The sequence below is a fragment of the Pleuronectes platessa genome, chromosome 3 (genome assembly GCF_947347685.1).
Source record: "Pleuronectes platessa chromosome 3, fPlePla1.1, whole genome shotgun sequence".
Taxonomy (NCBI): Eukaryota; Metazoa; Chordata; class Actinopteri; order Pleuronectiformes; family Pleuronectidae; genus Pleuronectes; species Pleuronectes platessa.
Window position 1 is genome coordinate 1,294,727 of NC_070628.1, and position 20,906 is coordinate 1,315,632.

The 20,906-nt window shown below is 44.1% G+C and overlaps 1 protein-coding gene and 1 pseudogene across 3 annotated transcripts; one reads left to right on the top strand and one right to left on the bottom strand.

The window, feature by feature from the left end:
- Positions 1–983: 983 nt before the first annotated feature.
- Positions 984–14,392, top strand: LOC128429803 (atlastin-2). Of its 3 annotated transcripts, XM_053415622.1 has the most exons (14): positions 984–1,074; positions 4,937–5,202; positions 6,387–6,518; positions 6,594–6,698; positions 6,838–6,888; positions 8,034–8,090; positions 8,249–8,341; positions 8,684–8,822; positions 9,606–9,733; positions 10,807–10,863; positions 11,056–11,127; positions 11,212–11,643; positions 12,096–12,110; positions 12,284–14,392. In XM_053415622.1, the coding sequence occupies exons 1-14, from the start codon at positions 1,011–1,013 to the stop codon at positions 12,392–12,394; spliced, it is 1,722 nt and encodes a 573-aa protein (XP_053271597.1). In that variant the 5' UTR covers positions 984–1,010; the 3' UTR covers positions 12,395–14,392. The 3 variants fall into 3 exon arrangements, with proteins under 3 accessions (XP_053271597.1, XP_053271588.1, XP_053271606.1); XM_053415613.1 differs by having other exon boundaries at positions 12,096–14,392; XM_053415631.1 differs by lacking the exon at positions 12,096–12,110.
- Positions 14,393–15,729: 1,337 nt separating this feature from the next.
- Positions 15,730–18,272, bottom strand: LOC128429987 (tripartite motif-containing protein 16-like; annotated as a pseudogene).
- Positions 18,273–20,906: the final 2,634 nt, after the last annotated feature.

The window sequence follows — 20,906 nt, forward strand, 5'->3', positions numbered from 1 at the left end:
TTATCAGTCCTGAAGGTGGAATAGAGTCAGGGTGACTGGAGCGTCACCAGATATCACTGAACCACACTTTAACATCCATGTGTCCAGGCAGATTGTAATCTGATTACACCAGGCAACACACCGGAAATGAGTTGGAACCTCCTCCACAGTGTCAGAGATGACTTCTCCATCTTAAAAAAAGAAATGTGCCAGAATAACAACATGAACTGAAGAAGGTGAGGACCTGTCCCCTCGATGGACGGCGTCCTGTGTGAGACAGAAGCTGATTGGCTCCTGTCCCACACAGTTCCATCAGGGCAGACTGGCTCCACTCAAATACCTCAGGTAGGAACTCTGCCATCTGAAGGCTCTATGAGACAATCCCTGATCTCTGGTTATGACGTCATAACAGTCTGTGCAGTACTGATCGTGGGGTGGAGTCGAGTTACTGAGGTCCCGCCCATACACAAGCTTGACCAATACTGAGTCAGTCTCAGCTGTCAATCATCACGTCTCAGCCAGTTCTCAGATCATCAAATAACTAATAAAAACCAAACTGATCAGAAACACTTGAGCAAACATCAGAGAGGTAAGAACGAGCTGAGACTGAAACATCTTTACAAACATTTATTTAACGTCTCCTTTGATTTTAGAAGATAAAACAAAGAGAATGTGTTGAAATAAATCATAAAATATTTAAACAACAAAAAGAAAATGTCTAGGAAAATAAATTAACCCAGAATATATAACATCTTCTTATTGAATGTTTAGACTTCTCATATTAGTATAGAACCAAACAAAAGAATTTAAGAGTTCAACACAAAATCTCAGAAAGAAGAATATTTCACATAATCTGCTCCTCTTTCACAAGATATCAATTAACTTAATAATATAATCAAATATTAACCGTTAGCATTAGCTGTGGATGCTAGCGGTTCGCTAAGCAGGGGGCGGGGCCTGGACTCAGTATATAGTAGCGCGCGGCTCGTGTGACGTCAGAGCGGTCCGCCAGCAGCAGCAGGTCAGGAAAGATGGCGGCGGAGGAGGAGACGAGGCTGAAGCAGCGGAATCACAAGAACAGCATCTTCTCGGAGGGTGAGTGGGCACGAGGAGCGGCCGGCTGGGAGGCTGGTGCGGGGCTGATGCGGGGCTTGGAGCGGGGCTTGGAGCGGGGACACCCGGGATACGTGACCTCCGCCTCGAGACGGTTTTGAAATGACACCGCGGCAGCTCCGCTCCGTCGAACCCCCTCATCTGCCGTCTCTGGGTCCGAGCGGGGAATCGAACCTCCGAACCCCCTCTCTCCTGGGGCCGGGGCAGCTCAAACCCCCGGTGTGCGCTCCCGAAGCAGCAGCCGCTGTTAGCCGCTAGCTGTTAGCCGAGCTGCTCACCTGGATGTGTATTTGTTGTTAGCGCCTTGCTAACAGCTGCTAGCCTCTTCCAGCTAATTCGTTATTGTCCCGTCAGCTGAGAGACTGTCAACAGCGAACTAGCATCGTTAGCTGCTCTGACGGGACGCGGGCTTTAAACGCTAGCTAGCTTAAGTCAGTAAAACCCAATGGCTTTGACAGAAGATACAGAACTCCCTTCAGAAATTGACCCATTTAAGATAAATGCTAATTCCTGTAGATAACGGTTCATGAGGCTTCATTCAGGATCTTAAACTAACGTCTCTACTTTGTATTCCACTTCACATTTGATGGGGACTCGAACCTCACTGGTCCGTGTTCAGCTGTGAACACCGGTCCGCTGTGGTTCTGTCCCTGTCGAACACGCAGACAGTTTAATTCCACACGCTGCAGAGTTGTGTTGTGTTTTGTGTCTTCACTCTGGTGGAACAGAACCGACCCATGAAGCTGCATCACGTTTCCAAATCACTGCTTGAGAATCATGGTGTTTGTGACTCATCATATCTACTGGGACCACTGGGCTTCACCTGCTGTGGTGCTGGTTTACAAACTGGCTGATTGTGACCCGTTCTGCTGGTTTCCAGTCTGTGTGGAGAGCGTTCAACAGGAGCTCACAGTTGGACTGCTGCAGGGACTCGACCTGTGGAGAAGTGCTGCACACACTGCTCAGACCAAACTGGGGCACAAACTGAGGCACCAGTAGTCATGTGACGCGTGTACTGGTGTGGTTATCCTCTTATTCCCAAGTCACATGTTCGGCTCTATTCTGATCATTGAATGAGGACAAAGTTGCTGTAAGACCCCGACACTCACTGAGGCGTGTTGATGTGAGTCGAGGAAGAGGAGGGTTCTTCAATAAGCACGTTGATGTTACTGGTGCAGATTTTCTAATAGAGATTTGACTATAATGTCTTTTTTAATTCAAGGACACAAGTTGCTTTTAGACATGAGCTGCAGTCTGGACGTGTTCCTCACATGTTCTGGACGTGAGAACAAATGTCTCAGTCAGTGTCTCTGGACATGTCCTGGATCTTTTCCTGCAGCCTCCTGGTAGAATGTGTGTAACATGTCAGAGTCCATGTGAGGAACCAGCAGGACAATGTGTGGAAGCTTCCCAGAGAGCGAGTGGACGTGTTGATGAGGTTTCTAACACGTGACGTGGAACCTGAAGAACACAAACATCTCAGGATGAGATGTTTGTGCTCTTCTGGTGATGAGGGCCGTTTATACGTCAGGTCCCGCCTCCTGCTGCTCTACAGGCTCCGCCCCTCGCCTGGATGTTCCCACATGTTCCTGTTTCCAAAGTCCAGATTCATGTTTTAAGGCGTGTGCTCTTCAAACTTTGTGTTTACTAAGTTAGTAGTTTAAAGTGAGAGTACATGAATCCATAGGCCAGCGTGACCTGTTGGTTAATCAAGAAAATATCCATGTTTACTGTCGTTTTTGTAAACAAATGTAGAGAACTTAAATATCCGTCAAACACGACCTGATGATCCACTGTAGAACCGGACTCCTAAACATCAGCTGATATGAGCCTTTCACAGACACTACAACTTATTTTATAGAATAAATGATGCAGAAAAGACGTCTTGTTTTCATATGACATCAAATGTTTTCTCTTCATTCACGTTTCATATATTTGGCTCTGTTTTTTATACTCTTGCTTTAAGAATTTGATAAAAATAAACTTAACTTTGTCAAAGCGACATCTCAGGAATCATTGACAATTTTATTTATATAATATATATATACTTGTTTTGCTTTACTCCAGAGTCTGACGTTACAAGAGTTTTATTTTTCTTACCAGAGATGAAATCATTTCATGAAGTTGAGGGAAACTGAACATCTGGACACAGTTTGAGAAGAGGTTGTAGATCTGGATATGAAGTGTGGTCTCAGTGCAAAGCAGAACATCCGTCTGTGCTCTAACAATTAAGACTGAACAATCTGCTGTCAATCAATTCTCTGCTCATCAATGTTTCCTGTGCACTTCCATCTGAAATCTGATGCGTCACCGTCTCTCCACCACGAGCAGCGAGTCTACATCCTCACGGCTGCACATCAGTGAAACTAACATATCCTCTCAGGTGTGTGTCAGCATGTCACGCAAGTCATCCGGGTCGACATCACTACTTCCTACAGCTGATAGTCCAGACAACAGAAACACACAAAGATGTCACTGGCACTTGGCTCGGCGCCTTTGATAGTGTGTGTTCTTATTTGTATTGTGACACTTTTCACTGAATCTTTTGTGTGTCCTTCATATTGGACTTGGCCTCCGTCTTATCTGCCGTCTGACTGATGTAACGAAGGTCGAGCAAAGATCACAGGATCAATAAACACTGAGAAGCCAGGGAGGTTTCACAGGAGCTCGGGCGAGAGGAAACTTTAGGAGATCACTTCAGGTTTACAGTAAATAGACAAGAGCCTTGAGTCGGTGTTGATCCCCAGGGTCAGGGCAACCATAGACTAATGAAGCTTTCTCCTTATAAGGCAGAGGTCTTATGGTCACTGATCTGCAGCTCTGGATGGTTCAAAGTCATATTTGACTCTTTTTGGATGAATTTCCCCTCGGGATCCGTTTGAGTTGCTGGGCGTCAGTTTCGAGGACTGGGCGTGATGGGACTCACTGGAGTGGACGTCATGTGATAAAGATGGATGACACGATAAAGGCTCCAAGCCCAGGCTATGAAAAATGGATGTTTTAATTAAAATAAAACGCGATGCTGTAGTCAGTCGTTGTTGCCGTTCAGTTCCACCCAGGGGAGAATGTAAATGAAGTGCAGGGAGACCTTTTGGGGCGATGATGATGATGATGATGTGCTTGAACTGCAGCGTTTCAGATGCTCAGTGATCCGGTGAATTCAGTCTCTGTGTGTTCACTCCGTCCTGTACATGACCTGCCCGAGGGGGAATCACTCCTCCAGAACCAAGAAGAAACAAAGAGGGAAGCTGAAACAACACTTCTACTTTCTAAAAACAAACTCCTCTGCTCTCTTAATATTTTACTATTAATCACTATCATGGCCAATGTTATTAAGTTAATCGTGCCAATGGGCGTCACGGAACTGATTAAACTGAAGTTACATGTCATGTGATTAAGCACAGTGGACATGACACCATATCAATCATCAAAAGCATAACCATCTTTGTTTTCATAATCGTTTACAGCCGTACTTGATTTCCACTTATCACTTATTACTTTATGATCAAGTGGGTTGTTTATAACTTATTGAATGTATTGCTGAAGCTCATCAAATGTTCATCTTGAGATGTGGCTTCCATACAAACGGTGACTTCTGGAATAAGTCGGCTCAGTAATCCCCCAGTTCTAGGTCAGATGCAGCAATGTTTCTTTGGTCTCAAATCGAGTGTGAAGTTACTTGAAACCAGCTCGTGGCTCCAGGCTGATCCCGTGTCAGCCCAGATTCTGGAAATGGATACAGATGTATTCAGAAGCGTGTAGTTGTCATCGTGCTTATTAAGATACCGTATTATTGAGACCTCATCTTTCAGTCTGGATTTGAACATCTGTTTCTCCTTCTCAGATGGCCACAGGTTCACGTCAGACACATCCCAGATGAGGCCCGAGGAGGAGGACTACCTGCCGGAGGAGGCCAGGGCCCGGCCCATTCAGATCGTGGTCGCTAACGAGGAGGAGCACTCGTTCACACTGCAGGAGGAGGCGCTGGAGAGGCTGCTGCTTCGGGAGGAGGTGCAGGACCTCCACGTGGTCGTCGTCTGTGTGGCTGGAGCATTCCGCAAGGGCAAGTCCTTCCTGCTGGACTTCATGCTGCGATACATGTACAAGCAGGTACTCAAGAAACTGGAGGACACAGAGCAGGTCTCTGTTAAGTTATATAAACATTTCAATTGTGTTGATGGTTCAGAAAGTTTTTATCTTAAATCTCCTCACACGTCTCCTCTCCGGTGAATAAAGCAGCTTCATGTTAAAACTGTTTCTACACGATTTAAGATCCAGACGTTTCTCTATCCGCTTCAAACATTGAGTTAAAAACAACCAAGATCTAAAGTGTGTGGTGAAAAATGTGATTTCAAACTGGGTAAATACTCACCATGAACAAAGTGGGTATGACGCCACCAACAGGCAACCGAATGAAATGCATCTTTTTCCTTGATTTGAGATTACAGATTTCTGCTGGTTTGAAAATATAAGGAACACAACTGAGCTACAGGTCTGGAAGTTTTCAGACAAGTTGTAAAAGCTTGAATCTTTCTCAATCTTGCCTTCAATCATAAAAGTCACGGATCACTATCAAGTTATCCACCCTTTAGTTTGAACTGGGGGACACTGGTGTTGTTCCAGTTGACTTCCTGTTGCTGCAGCAGAGGAAAACAACCCAGGAGAAGTTTTTCTGTTTGAAACTTTTCACGGTGCAGAGTTTAGAATCTGAGTTCTGTGCCTCGACCTTTGCTCCTTGTTAATCTGCAGTAAGCACAGGAGCAGCCTGCAGCGTTTCATCACGCAGTAAAGAGGATTTCACTCCAGCACAATGTGTGCTCTGTGGCCTCCAGCTGCAGGGCTGCTGTGTGCTGCTTATTGCACATAAAGACCATGTGTATGTGTGACATGATCACATGCACACTTGTTGTAATGGGACTGAGCTGTGCAACAAGGATTCATTCATGTTTTAGCTGATTAACATACTTCATGTGCCAGGTCTGTTAATAACCAGACGGGATCATTGACATGTTCTACTGTGGGAAGCTTTTTTCTAAACTGTTGAAGCTTTGTACAAGTTAATCAGTTTGAGAAATAACTTGATCAGATTTATAGAAAATATATATTATTACAATACATTGACCCTGTAATATGAAATGAGTTATACCACAGGAAAGGCTCATGTGGAAACTCCCCTCCATCTTACAGTATCAAACTAATGAAGCAGTTATTTGTCTCATTGTTGTCAAACTGGCTCAGGAACCGTGTTGTAAACTCTTCCTCCTCTTCCCCCCCCCCCCCCCCCCCCCCCACAGTCCAGCTCCTGGGTGGGCAGGGAGGACGAGCCTCTGACGGGCTTCACCTGGCGTGGCGGCTGTGAGAGGGAGACCACGGGCATCCTGGCCTGGAGCGAGGTGTTTGTGGTGGAGAAACCCGACGGCTCTAAGGTTGGTTCACCGGCCGCTGTCACCACTGTGCACTTTGTGATGTGAGGACTTGAGTGTGCGCTTCTGTTGTTGCAGGTTGCCGTTCTACTAATTGACACACAGGGGGCCTTTGACAGCCAATCAACTATTAAAGACTGTGCCACTCTGTTCGCTCTGAGCACCATGACCAGCTCCGTCCAGGTCAGCTGCTTCTGAAGACCCACATTATGCACAACTATTATTATTAAACATGAATCCTGTCAATGATCGTCATCACTACTCGGGCTGCGTCTTCTTATACTTTAAAGAGATAACCGGTCAATGCTTGTTTGTGTTTTAGGTCTACAACTTGTCCCAGAACGTCCAGGAAGACGACCTGCAGCACCTTCAGGTCAGTTTGATTTTACTGAAGGATCTCAACAATAACAAATGACCTGATGTAAGAAGCTGAGAACCAGCAACTCTGTGCAGTCAAATTACTGAGTGATGTACTGTGGTGAAACCAAATCATCTGACTCTTAACGAGTGTTTGTCCTGTGACGCAGCAGCAGGTTGTCGGGTCCGACTCGTTCAAACAGGAACATGTGGGAACGTTTTTTTTTAATCCAACAGATTTACATCAGCTGTTCTGTGAAAGTCGTTTTCTTTTTAAAGTCACGACTGAAGAGATCTGTGTCCGGATTAAACTGAACGCAGCCATATGAGGCAGGAACTGCTCTCAAACAAAACCTGGTGCAAAATCCTCTTCCATGTTTGGGCCCAGGTCATCAGTGCATGTCAGAGCGCCTGTCAATCAAACCGTGAGGGCGGGATTTGATGATGTCACATGGTTCTGCACATGTTGACTTCACACATGGAAACAGCTCTTTGACCAGAAGGAGGAGGATCACTGAACTCTGGAAACTCCTGAACTGTTTGGGAGGGGCTGTGAGAACACTGATGTTTTCCTTCCAGCCCTTTAGTTGGTAAAGTGAAACTGGAACAATCCAAATACCTCAGGCTGAAGAAGAGGAGACGAACACGTAGAAGATGAAGACGTCAACTTGGAAACCCGAGGAGATTCCAGATCTTCTGGTGATGAGGACCGACCCCCGGTGTGGATGAGCTGTAAACAACAACACTGATCTTTCCTCAGAGTTTAAAAGTCAAGTCCCGCCCCCTGCTGCTCTACAGGCTCCGCCCCCTGCTGCTGCTTCAGAGACATGTTGATGTCCAGGGGAACAGTCACTTATGTTCACATCAGATCCCGTTCACACCTGGTTTTAACATCTGTTCCTGATCTGATCACAAGTTGTTGACATTAAGTTTGTCTGTTCACACCTGACTTTAATATATTATGACATAAATGTGTCCTGACTGTTTCCCATGATCACCTGTGATCGGATCTCACTTCCTGCTCCATATGCAAATGATCACGTCCATCATTTCTTTTTAACAGAGACCAAATCATGTTGTCTTCACCCAGTCTGAGTTTATAGATGTGTGTTGCTGAGCATTGATGATGTTTGTTGATTAGCTCTGACTCTGTCTCCTCAGCTCTTCACTGAGTATGGGAGACTCGCGATGGAGGAGGTCTACGAGAAGCCGTTCCAGGTATGAGCAGCAGGTCACAGCCGAGTACGCAGATGACACGGGGTAGAACATTTAGTCGTATAAAAAGATTTTCTTCTGGAGTCTATCCTCTCTGTAAGTTGTCTAAGCTGGATGAAGTGGTAGAATCCAGATCCTGAATCAGTAACCTGTGTTTCCAGACTCTGATGTTCCTGATCAGAGACTGGAGTTACCCGTATGAACACCCGTATGGTTTGGACGGAGGAATGAGTTTCCTGGAGAAACGGCTGCAGGCAAGTCTCTTTCAATGTGAACCTCCCAGTTTCACGTCATCAGACTGGTCCAGGGTCTGTGTGGCCCAGAGCTTCCATGTTCACTGACAACTGAGCTGTTGTGTAGATAAGATTTTGTTGTCACTTTACCTGAACTACTTCCTTTATTAAATATCACATTAAATGACCTGTGCTGAAAAGTGCAGTTTAATGTCTGCATTAAAATCCTTCCTGTGAGAAGAGAGCAGAGTGTCTCACGCCCTGTGGGGGGGCTTCTGATGTTGTGAAGGACAGAGAGTCCGTCCCTGGAGACAGTCTCAGGTCAACGAGCCGAGTGGAGCTAACGTGAGCGTCTGTGTCCAGGTGAAGCAGAACCAGCACGAGGAGCTGCAGAACGTGAGGAAACACATCCACTCCTGCTTCTCCAACATCGGCTGCTTCCTGCTGCCTCACCCCGGCCTCAAGGTCGCCACCAACCCTCAGTTCGACGGCCGGCTCAGAGGTACCACGCCCAGCGTCACCGGGTTGAATCTGTGGAGTTAATAGATTTAAACAAGTGAAGACCGGGGGTTTGAAACCGGTCATCTGACGCATGAGGCTTCTCTGAAGAGCTGAGAGAATGAACAACTGAGGACTTAGATTTCTCAGCCTCTGAAGCAGATGGAGACGTGAAATAAAATCATTCGATGGATTAAACATTTGTCCTTAGTGACTGTCCACTAAAGATCATGAACTTTAAGAGAAAAACTCTCAAATCAGCAAACTCGTGCTTCCTCCTCCGATTGCCTGGTTCTCGTTCGGCAGGTTTTCAGAAACATGGTCTCTGTCTGAATCTTTTGTTTTAATCAATGAAATTCTGCTTCAGTCACAAGCTGATCGTCTGCAGCACTACTTCAAAACTTTTGCTGAGAAATGAGCTACATCTCCCATAATGCATTTCACAGCTGAAGCCAGTGAAGGATCATTCTAGAGTTCCCAAAGGCCTGATTATGTTTCAACTCCACTTTAGGCCATAAAAACTGTTAGACAGCTTTTAAAAACAACAAAATATATCGTTGCACACAAATACTACATCTTGCATTTTCTTCAGAGTCATTCTGTTTGAAAACTTTAATTTATAAATCCTTAAAATCTTCGGGGGGTTGATTATTTCTGATTGCAGCTGTAGATCATATCAAACCCGTCTCTAAAGGGAGGATCACTTGTTATGCATGTCCGGTTAAATGGGCTCAATCCTTGGTGGTCATGAGGCAGTCGGTTGTGTAACGTGTGGTTTGTGTCTCAGATATCGATGAGGAGTTTAAGAAGGAGCTGGTCAACCTGGTCCCGACGCTGCTGTCTCCAGAGAACCTGGTGGAGAAGGAGATTGGAGGAGTGAAGATCACCTGCAGAGACCTGCTGCACTACTTCAAGGTGAGTTCCCGTCCGAGCGTCACCTTGTTCTCGTGTTTTACTTCACATTACAGATTGTTGCTCAATAAGAAAACACAATTATAAATGTGCTGATTCGGGCCCGAGCACCCCCGGCTGGAGGCTCTATTGTGTTTTTGAAGGATTTGTATTTTTCCCTTTTGGGCTTTTTCACGGCTAGACGCTCAAACGTTTGTATTGAAAAAAATGTATTGTATTCTGGAGATATTTGAAATGGGCTCAACAGCGCCATCTAAGGGAAAGCCCAGGTGAGTCATGACTAGACAAAAAAAGTCTAGAGGTGCAATGGGGAAAAAACACACAGGAAGCCCACCATTTTGGATTTAGTGGCCGTTTTATACATTTTGTCGTTCACGTACTTGTCTCAGGGTTTTTCCATCAGATCAACTTAAAATGGACATGAGTGTCCTCACAACAAGATGGAGACATAAACTACCTCAGATTTTGAGTTTTCATCAGACGGTGTCATCGTGGCGTAAAAGTTTGTTTATCAGACAAACCTGGTGCCCTCGAGTCCAAACTAGACATGTAAGACAAGCCTGATGACGTCTACACAGATTAATCATTAATTAAAATCACAGCGCCCCCTGGTGGCAACAGGAAATTACTTGTTTTTTGAACAGCTTACACTTTGAAGTATTCCTCCTCATCACTGACTGCAACCATGTCCAACTGTGTCAAAAGTGTCTCAAGACATTGATAAAGAAGACATAAGATTACTGGGACTTTTCCTCAAATGCCATATTAGTGCCGTGTCATCAAAGTTCATCAACTCCATGCTTCAGTCTCCCTCAAAAGACGTGTGCATCATAGGTTTGCAAAGGGGCGGGACATTTCCATGGGAGTATTGAGCTCGGGAATTTTGAAAAAATGAGATGTGTGTATATATAATAGAACACTTCAAAGGATTCTTTAAGCAAATAAATATGTTGTCAGTTTGCTTTAATGTCACAGTGTCACTGGTGTTAGAAGCCTCTGCTGTCTAAGATGAAAATATGATTTATACGACCTGAAGAGATGACCAAGCACACGTCTCCATGTTTGTTGTTCTTCAGGCTTACATGAAGATCTACCAGGGGGAGGAGCTTCCTCACCCAAAGTCCATGCTGCAGGTCAGTTCAGCTGCGACACAGGAATCCACAAACACACACTCTGAACGGCTCACATCACATGACTGTTGACTAAACACAGTTTTTAAATGTTGTTTTTCTCACTGTGGTTCAAATGTTGGAATGAGAATCAGATTATGAATTTTGTTTATTAGAGTTTGATTATCAACCATCGTTCTGTTCATCTGTTACCAGGCAACAGCTGAGGCCAATAACCTTGCAGCTGTAGCCGGAGCCAAAGACCTGTACAACAAGAGCATGGAGCAGGTACACACACACACACACACACGTCCAGTTGTGCGAGCTTTTAGATGAATTGTTGCGTTACCTTGTCTGGTGTGCTGCTCTCAGGTCTGTGGTGGAGACAAACCCTACATGTCCCCGGTGGAGCTGGAGCGCCGGCACGTGGAGCTGCGCCAGGCGGCGGTGAGGCACTTCCGCTCGGTGAAGAAGATGGGCGGGGAGGAATTCTGCCGGCGCTACCAGGAGCAGCTGGAGGCGGAGCTGGACGAAGCTTACGCCAACTTCAACAAGCACAACGACGGCAAGAACATCTTCTTTGCTGCACGGACACCGGCCACGCTGTTCGCCGTCATCTTCCTCATGTACGTGGTGTCGCTGGTCACCGGCTTCGTGGGCATCAACTCCGTGGCCACGGTGTGCAACCTGGTGATGGGCGTGGCTCTGACGGCACTCTGCATCTGGGCTTACGTCAAATACTCAGGAGAGTTCCGTGAGGTGGGAGGAGTCATCGACCAGGTTGCTGAAACCCTCTGGGAGCAGGTGAGAGCTGGAGCATTTACACTGAATCAACAAAGTGTGAGGAAGTGGTTCCACTTATGTTTTCATCTTTTATGAGAAACTTAAATCTGTAAATTCAATTCTCTAGTGAATCGGTTGTGTTTGATTCCTCATGTGTCTGTAAGAACATGTAGCTGTGGAGGAACTGTCGTGGTCTTTGATTGGTCGTTTACAGCAGCCAATCGTGCTGAGTGTGCGTCTGCAGAGTGGACAGTCACCAGGAGGAAGTTAAAGACTCCAGAAAGCTTTCTGATTGGTTGTCAAACAGGAAGAGAAAAGACAATGATTTTAGACATGAAAATACCCGGATGTTGGTTTTATACCCAGAGAGAAATGAAGAGTAAACACAGGATTCATTAAGATTATCTCCAATATCCAGCTGGAAACTTCTGATTGTTCCTTTACTCTGTCCTCTATTTCCTCTCTGCTTCCAGAGGACTCCACGGAAGGTGAGCACCTCTGTCTGTCTGTTTAAACTCCGATCATACACCCTGAAACACTTTGAGTGGTTTGTTCATCAGATGTGTTCTGAGCCTCGTCCTCCTCCGGCTCGTTCGCTCGCTCTGACCTCCTCCCTCTCTCCTCCTCCCTCTCTCCTCCTCCCTCTCTCCTTCTCCTCAAGGTTTTCTACAAACTCTTCGAAGTCGCTCGGAGTCGAGTCCCGTTGGGAAGCCTGATCCCGGTGCCCCGGCCCCGCCTCGCCTCGAACAACAACGTCAAGAAGAAAAACTAGCTGCTCCTGTCTTCGGTCATGTTTTATTCACACCCCCCCCCCCCCCCCCCTCTCTCTCTCTCTTCTGCTGTACAGTTTGGAAACGGCGTGTGAATCAGATTTTGTTCCGAGTGTAGATGAGGGTTCCTCGCCGCGCCGGCTGTAGGTGTCAGGATCGCTGTAGACCCAGATGTATTTAGTGGGCGGGGTTAAGGTGTTATTGTGGGAGGGGCCATTCATCTGTCACCGCGTCATCGCAGGTGTGTTCACCTGTCGACTTTTACAATTCCCGTTTTATGTGAATGTACGAATGAGGAGCACGACCACAGTCCCGCCTCCTGTCGCTGGGCGGAGTCAGGAGGAGGCGGAGTCACAACCAAAGTTTACAGCTTTACTCGTTTCAACGAGGGCGGTTCGGTTTCAGGGAACGTTTTTCTTTCTCACCCAAAATCAGAAACTGAGTCTGAAGGTTTGATGAGTTTAACTTTATTAAACTCATCAAACCTTCAGACTAGAAACACTTTATTCTGCATGTGGAAAAATGTGTTAATTCAAATATTTATTATCTCGTCTTCTTCAGTGAAGATGAACTCGTCCATGCAGTGGTCCCTTTTCAGCCCCGCACTTATTTTATATTAATACTAAAATGGAAAATGTGTAATCAAGTACAGTTGAATTGGATCATTAGTGTTACATATGAGCGTTAGCGGACATTTTGAATTTGTATCAAATATTCTTAAAACTAAGTACTCAATATAAATTAGGAAGTGACTTCACATACAAACCAGATTTTAACTGAAGTTTTTCTTTTTAACTATGAAGCGTCTCAAGGTTTTTATATTTAAAGTTTCTGATTCTGGGAAAGTAAAAGAGCTGAAGCGAAGATTTCCCCTAAAACCCGACTCGTCTCCATCAGCCTCCGTCTGATTGGACGGAGGCTGATGGAGACGTCGTTACTTTAGACCAGTTTGTCATGAGACCGCAACTTGAGGATTTTCTTATTTTTAACTTTTGATTTCTAGAATTTACCTGTTTTTGTGTTTACCTGAAAGATTTCACAGCACTTAGTCGCGAGACGTTAAGACGGACGTGGAGCTCGTGACTTCACGTCTGAAACGTTAAACCTTCCTCGCTGCTCCGGCTCTGAGCACCAGACTGATAACGATCCTCGGATCTCAAGAAAAAACTGCGATAGTTTTGCATATTTATGAAAATGTTGAACAATTTCTTCTTTCCTGTGAGATAATTTTGGCTTTTAAACATTTCCATGTTTAACTGGTTGTTGGTCTTAAAAGTTCTGATTTCCTAGTGAAATCCTTTTTAGTTTCTTCCTCCGGTTCATCTGTAGATAATATTAAATTATTGAACTTGAGTGTTGTTCCCTCTCCAGTCATTCCTCCTCCTCCTCCTCCTCCTCCTCTTCCTCATCTGAACCATCACCTCCGTATTTAAAGCACCAGGAAGTTGTTTTAGTAAAAACACTAAATATCCAGATGATGCTCGTTCTCACTGTTTCACATTTGATCCGTTAATCGATGACTGAAAGGTTCAATCCCGACTTTGACCTCAGCTCATGGGGTCGGAGGTCGTCACCTTGTTTTGCTGAATCATCATCATTCCATCCACATCACCACCGTGTGCTTTTTGTTTTTGTACAGTTTAGTTTTTTACAGCCTCATCCGCGCACAGGGCATGTGTATGAAATCTATACATATATAAATATAAATTTTCTAGACCTTTTTGTAGCTGGAAGAACGTCGGTCCGGTGGTAGAACCAGGTTCAGCTCCCTGGACGTAAAGGAATGCTTTCGTGATTTGTGGATATGTCTAATAAATTCCTTTTTTATAAATATATTTGTAAATTTAATCTTACATGAGCACTGCGACTCCACCCCCTGCTGGCAAAGAATGTTTATAATCTGGTTTTTCTTTCTCTCTTTTTGTCGTATGTTGCATTTTAAAGTTATTTTTCGTTAATTTATTTTTCAGTATGATATTAAACCAAACTCCTACAACACAGAGTGCTGTCTGTCTCTTTTATATTTTTGAATGTGCATGTTTGGAATGTATTTATCCACGATTATAGTTCATTGGCCAGAACTTTACACGTCTAAAAATCTGTCTCAAAAAAATTTGCTCAGACAAATTTAGGAAAAAAAAAGTTGTGTCTCACTTTCTCGTAAATATTTTGTGTTTAATTATTCATAATGTGCTGTAATTTCTTCGAGTTAAAAAACTAAGACTCAAACTTTTCCACCTGAACATTTTCTTTAAATGTTGCAAATTCTTTTTAGAATGTTCAGCATTTCCACTCTTTTATAAACATATTCAAAATAATTCATGCATAACATTTAATATACGTGATTAGATCGTCATCAGATGAGTCTGCAGATCTACTGAGCTTTACAGAGTTTCAGCTGGATGTTCTACAGATGTTCTGTTTACAGATGAGTGAACATCTGTTCATTAACTAACGGCTACAGAATGGTGTTATTAATATTTTATCTATAGTCGACTTTCAGAGCCCTCCAGGTCACTTTACACGACAGAAACAACACAACGAACAGTGAATACAAATGGAAGACAATCACACCGAGAGTTTAGACAGATTTACATGTGATTTAAAAATGGAGAGAGTCAGTGTTGTGAAGGTCTGGTGGGAGGAAGCTCCGGGGGGGGGGGGGGGGCAGAGCGGCTGAAGGTTCTCAGATCCCATGGTGGACAAACGGGCAGGTGGTACAAGGTGAATGCAAGAAGAAGATCTGAGGGTTGTTAGCATTTAGCAGCTAGAGGTCCAGATGTGTCTCTCGGGAGGTGGAGGAGACCAAACCTGTAACTAGAAGTGAGAGAACACAGGAACTCATTTTGACCTGATGTCGACTCCAGGTTGTGTAGTTCAGTCACGTCAGCGGCTCCAGCCTCGATGTGTCCACAGGGAATTGAACTCATTTACAAAGATTCTGGGTAAAAATAAATTGTTTTGCTTTAGAGAAGTGCTACTGATGTACCTTTGATCTTAGTGATGAACTTGTTATCTTCAGGAGTCGTTTCAACCGAGTCGTCATGACAACATTTCACCTTAATATTAATTTATTTCAGTGGAGGTAGAAAATCTAAAGTTTCACATAAATCTGCCACAAAGAAAAAATCTACAGGATGCAGTCGAGCAGTGACGCCACCAGGGGGCAGCACAACACAAACTGGAGAATCAAATCAATCCTGCTGAGCTAAGATATTTAATATAACCGCAAAATGAGAAGATGAATTCTTACTGTTACACATAAATACTACATTGTTTATTTTCTGTGTTGATTTTCTGTTTCACTCAACTCAAAGAAATCATCCGAAGCAGAATCTTGCTCTTTGAAAAAACTTTAATTGATGAATCCTTAAAATCTTTGGGGGGGTTTTAATATTTCTAATTTCAACTGTACATACATCGTACTGTCACGGCTGTAAAAAGTTAGCCTACTGTTTACAGATGAACTTGATATTAACATGAACATGGTTTCAGTGTAACAAGTCGTCAACATGCTAGGTAACGACAAAGACGTTCAACAACAACACAAAGTCACAGGTTTACTTTTCAGGACGACAAAGTTCCCAACCAGCTGCTTCCAGGCTCCAGCTGAGCTCGGCTGGTTCTCAACTTCCTGTAAGTTTTCCTGTTACAGGATAACTTCTGAAAAAAAAGTCAAAATCTCCCAAATTCATGAGCTGAACTTCCCGTGGAAAGTTTCCAGAAAGTTTCCAGGAATGTTCCGCCCCTTTGCAACACTCATCAGGATCAACGCAGGTTCTAAAACATCACACAACCTGATTTCTACTTTGATTTAGAAAACAACAGCAACATCAGTTCTTTCAAACACATTCATGTCAGTGTAATTATAGATTTCTGTCTTTACAAAGTGAGAACTGAATACATGTGATAAAGGAAGGTCAGTGTTTGATTGACAGCTGATCTCTGTGCGGAGCAGAAACGTCACCACGAAGAACTTTGATCAACAAACATGGAGACAAGAGAAGTTAAAGATTAACACACAGAATCTAAATCACTGCTTTTAATGACTCGAGTCTATTTGAGTTTACAGAACTCAGCTGTGGATCCAGACCAAACATAAACTCCAGCACAGAGAGGCTGAGTGAATGTGGTCTGGACTCTGTGGAGGAGAGTCATGGTGTCAGAGACGCTGTAGAAGGACAGAACACCTGCACTGTGATCCAGGTACACTCCTACTCTGGAGGACACAGGACCTGACACTGGAGTCTTGATGCTGTTGTAAAAAAAGATATAACTGGTTCCATAACAATATAATGACCAAGATTTATCATTGAATCCAAATATACATTCAGGTGAGTTTCCTGCTCTGCTGATATTATTGTATGTCACTGCTACATAAACTGCTCCCCCCCCCCACCTCCACCTCCACCTCCCAGTAACAACGTCCAGTCAGACTCTCTCTACTCAGGACCTGACAACAACCAGTGAATCTGTCTGGGTGATTAGAATAAGACTGATCTTTACTCATCCATGTTACTTTTCTGTTTCCCTCAGATAATAACAGATATTTGTGTGCTGTGTTTGGATCCAGTGTGATTTCCTGTGAATATCTTAAGAAGTCAGCTCTGGTCTCTGGCTCTGGTTGTGGCAGTAAAACATCCACTTGAGACACAATCTGTAAAATCTCTGTCTCTGTCTCACTCAGAATGTCCTGTAGTCGACCTCTGACCTGGGACACAGCTGCTGTCACGTCCTCAAAGTACCTCAGAGGACGGATCCTGAAGCTGGATGAGTGTGTAGATCCACTGAGTGGTGACAGTGAGAGGTAGTTGTGTAGAAACTGGTTGTGATCCTCTGTGTCTGAGAGCTGCTTCAGTTCCTGGTCTTTCCTCTTCAGCTCAGTGATCTCCTGCTCCAGTCTCTCCTGAAGCTCTCTGACTCGACTCACTTCAGTTTGCTGCTGGGATCTGATCTGCTGCTTCACATCAGAGCTTCCTTTCTCCAGCAGACGGATCATCTCAGTGAAGATCTCCTCACTGTCCTCCACTGCTTTATCAGCAGAGCCATTGAGGGCCTCCTCCTCCTGTTGAAGCAGCTTCAGGTCTTTCTCTGTGTCCTGGACTCTCTGCTGGATTGTTTGTCTCCTCAGCCCGAGCTCTCTCTGCCTCTCAGTCCTTTCTGCTGCAGCTGACACTGTGTCGTGGTCTTTATGTTCCTCCACAGAGCAGAGATAACAGATACACTGCTGATCAGTGCGGCAGAACATCTTCATCACCTCGTCGTGACGAGAGCAGATGTTCTCCTGGAGCTTCTCCGAGGGCTCCACCAGCTTGTGCTTCTTCAATGGAGCTGACTGAAGATGAGGCTGGAGGTGTTTTTCACAATAAGAGGCCAAACAATTCAAACAGGACTTGAGAGCTTTCAGTTTTCTCCCAGTGCAGACATCACAGGCCACATCTTCAGGTCCAGCATAGCAGTGATCAGCAGGAGCAGCTTGGAGTCCAGTCTTCTTCAGCTCCTCCACTAAAGCAGCTAACATGGTGTTTTTCTCCAGGACAGGCCTCGGTGTGAAGGTCTGTCTACACTGAGGACAGCTGTAGCTTCCTCTCTCCTCCCCTTTGTCCCAGTGGGTGTTAATACAGCTCTTACAGAAGCTGTGTCCACAGCCAGTAGTCACCGGATCCTTCAGTAGATCCACACAGATCGGACATGAGAACGTTTCCTGCTCCAGTTGAAATTCTCTCTGCTCCATTTCAGCTGCTGCCAGAGACTGAAGAACAGTTTCACTTCCTCTGAACAGAAACAGATCTCTGCTCCTCCCCCTCTCGTTCACTCCCTGCAGTGACTCAGCTCCCACACTTCCCAGCTTGTTGTTCACTGGTTCTTACACTGACACGCCTGTGAAGGGAGGAGACACAGACATGTCCTGACTGGGAGGAGCTGGTTGTGTTAGAGGAAGAAGTTGTTGGTGTTTCAGGTTTTACTGCATTTCACAGAAGCCTGTTCTCACCTGGTGTCCAGAGGAGATCAGAGGCAGAGTGTGTTTCCTTCATTCACAACACACAGGAACAATTACAGTCAAATCTAATAGATGACTTTAATAATAATAAATCACATCTTTATTTATAAAGCACATCTCAACACTAACAAAGAAAAACTCGTAAAACTGACAAATACAAACTCACTCAACGAAGAATGAAAAACTAACAAAGTAGAATAAAGGTCAAGTTCAGGTTCAGGTCGTCTTTACTGTCCCCGAGGGACAAGCTGGTTTGTAAACAGTCAACACACACAACCCATACACATCACAACAATACATACACACACACAACCCATACACATCACAACAACACATACACACACACACAACCCATACACATCACAACAACACATACACACACACAACCCATACACATCACAACAATACATACACACACACAACCCATACACATCACAACAATACATACACACACACAACCCATACACATCACAACAATACATACACACACACAACCCATACACATCACACCAATACACACACACACACAACCCATACACATCACAACAATACATACACATACACACAACCCATACACATCACAACAATACATACACACACACAACCCATACACATCACAACAATACATACACACACACAACCCATACACATCACAACAATACATACACACACACACAACCCATACACATCACAACAATACATACACACACACACAACCCATACACATCACAACAATACATACACACACACAACCCATACACATCACAACAATACATACACACACACAACCCATACACATCACAACAACACATACAAACACACAACCCATACACATCACAACAATACATACACACACACAACCCATACACATCACAACAATACATACACACACGAAACCCATACACCTCACAACAACACATACAAACACACACAACCCATACACATCACAACAACACATACAAACACACACAACCCATACACATCACAACAATACATACACACACACAACCCATACACATCACAACAACACATACAAACACACAACCCATACACATCACAACAATACATACACACACACACAACCCATACACATCACAACAATACATACACACACACAACCCATACACATCACAACAATACATACACACACACACAACCCATACACATCACAACAATACATACACACACACAACCCATACACATCACAACAATACATACACACACACAACCCATACACATCACAACAATACATACACACACACACAACCCATACACATCACAACAATACATACACACACAACCCATACACATCACAACAGTACATACACACACACAACCCATACACATCACAACAACACATTCAAACACACACACAACCCATACACATCACAACAGTACATACACACACACAACCCATACACATCACAACAATACATACACACACACAACCCATACACATCACAACAGTACATACACACACACAACCCATACACATCACAACAACCCATACACACACACACAACCCATACACATCACAACAATACATACACACACACAACCCATACACATCACAACAACCCATACACAAAAAAAAACAACCCATACACATCACAACAACACATACAAACACACACAACCCATACACATCACAACAACACATACAAACACACACAACCCATACACATCACAACAATACATACACACACACACAACCCATACACATCACAACAATACATACACACACACACAACCCATACACATCACAACAATACATACACACACACAACCCATACACATCACAACAACCCATACACACACACACAACCCATACACATCACAACAACACATACAAACACACACAACCCATACACATCACAACAACACATACAAACACACACAACCCATACACATCACAACAATACATACACACACACACACACCACCCATACACATCACAACAATACACACACACACAACCCATTCACATCACAACAATACATACACACACACAACCCATACACATCACAACAATACACACACACACACAACCCATACACAATAAAAGCACAAAGAATCCATTAGTCCTGTTAAAATACTAAAATAAATTGAAATGTGTGTGACAAACACCAGAGCTACAGCTGGTCTCTCTCTCTCTCTCTCTCTCTCTCTCTCTCTCTCTCTCTCTCTCTCTCTCTCTCTAATTCTCTTTCTGCCTCTCTCTCTCTGTCTCTATCTCTATTTCTCTCTCTCTCTCTCGCATATATGATCAGTTGCGTTCACGGGTCTTCTGGAGTTTTCAGCTCCACCATATCCACGAAGTCACGCTGTGTTCAGGTGCAGTTTGAAAACTGGGAAATTAGACATTTCAATAAATTTGTGTCATTTTATGTATTTTTTAAAACGGTGGAAGTTAAACCACGTGTGGATCAGAAAAAAAACATGAACTTAAAATCATGTGTTCAATTTGATGCATATTTATGAACATTTTAATCCAATTTATCTCCATATATAAA

Excerpts from the sequence above, each read along its gene's own strand:
- LOC128429803 (XM_053415613.1), top strand. The coding sequence starts at position 1,011 with ATGGCGGCGGAGGAGGAGACGAGGCTGAAGCAGCGGAATCACAAGAAC. Across the intron at positions 10,864-11,055 it reads ACCCAAAGTCCATGCTGCAG|GCAACAGCTGAGGCCAATAA; the intron begins GTCAGTTCAGCT and ends ATCTGTTACCAG. Across the intron at positions 11,644-12,095 it reads CTGAAACCCTCTGGGAGCAG|AGGACTCCACGGAAGGTGAG; the intron begins GTGAGAGCTGGA and ends CTCTGCTTCCAG.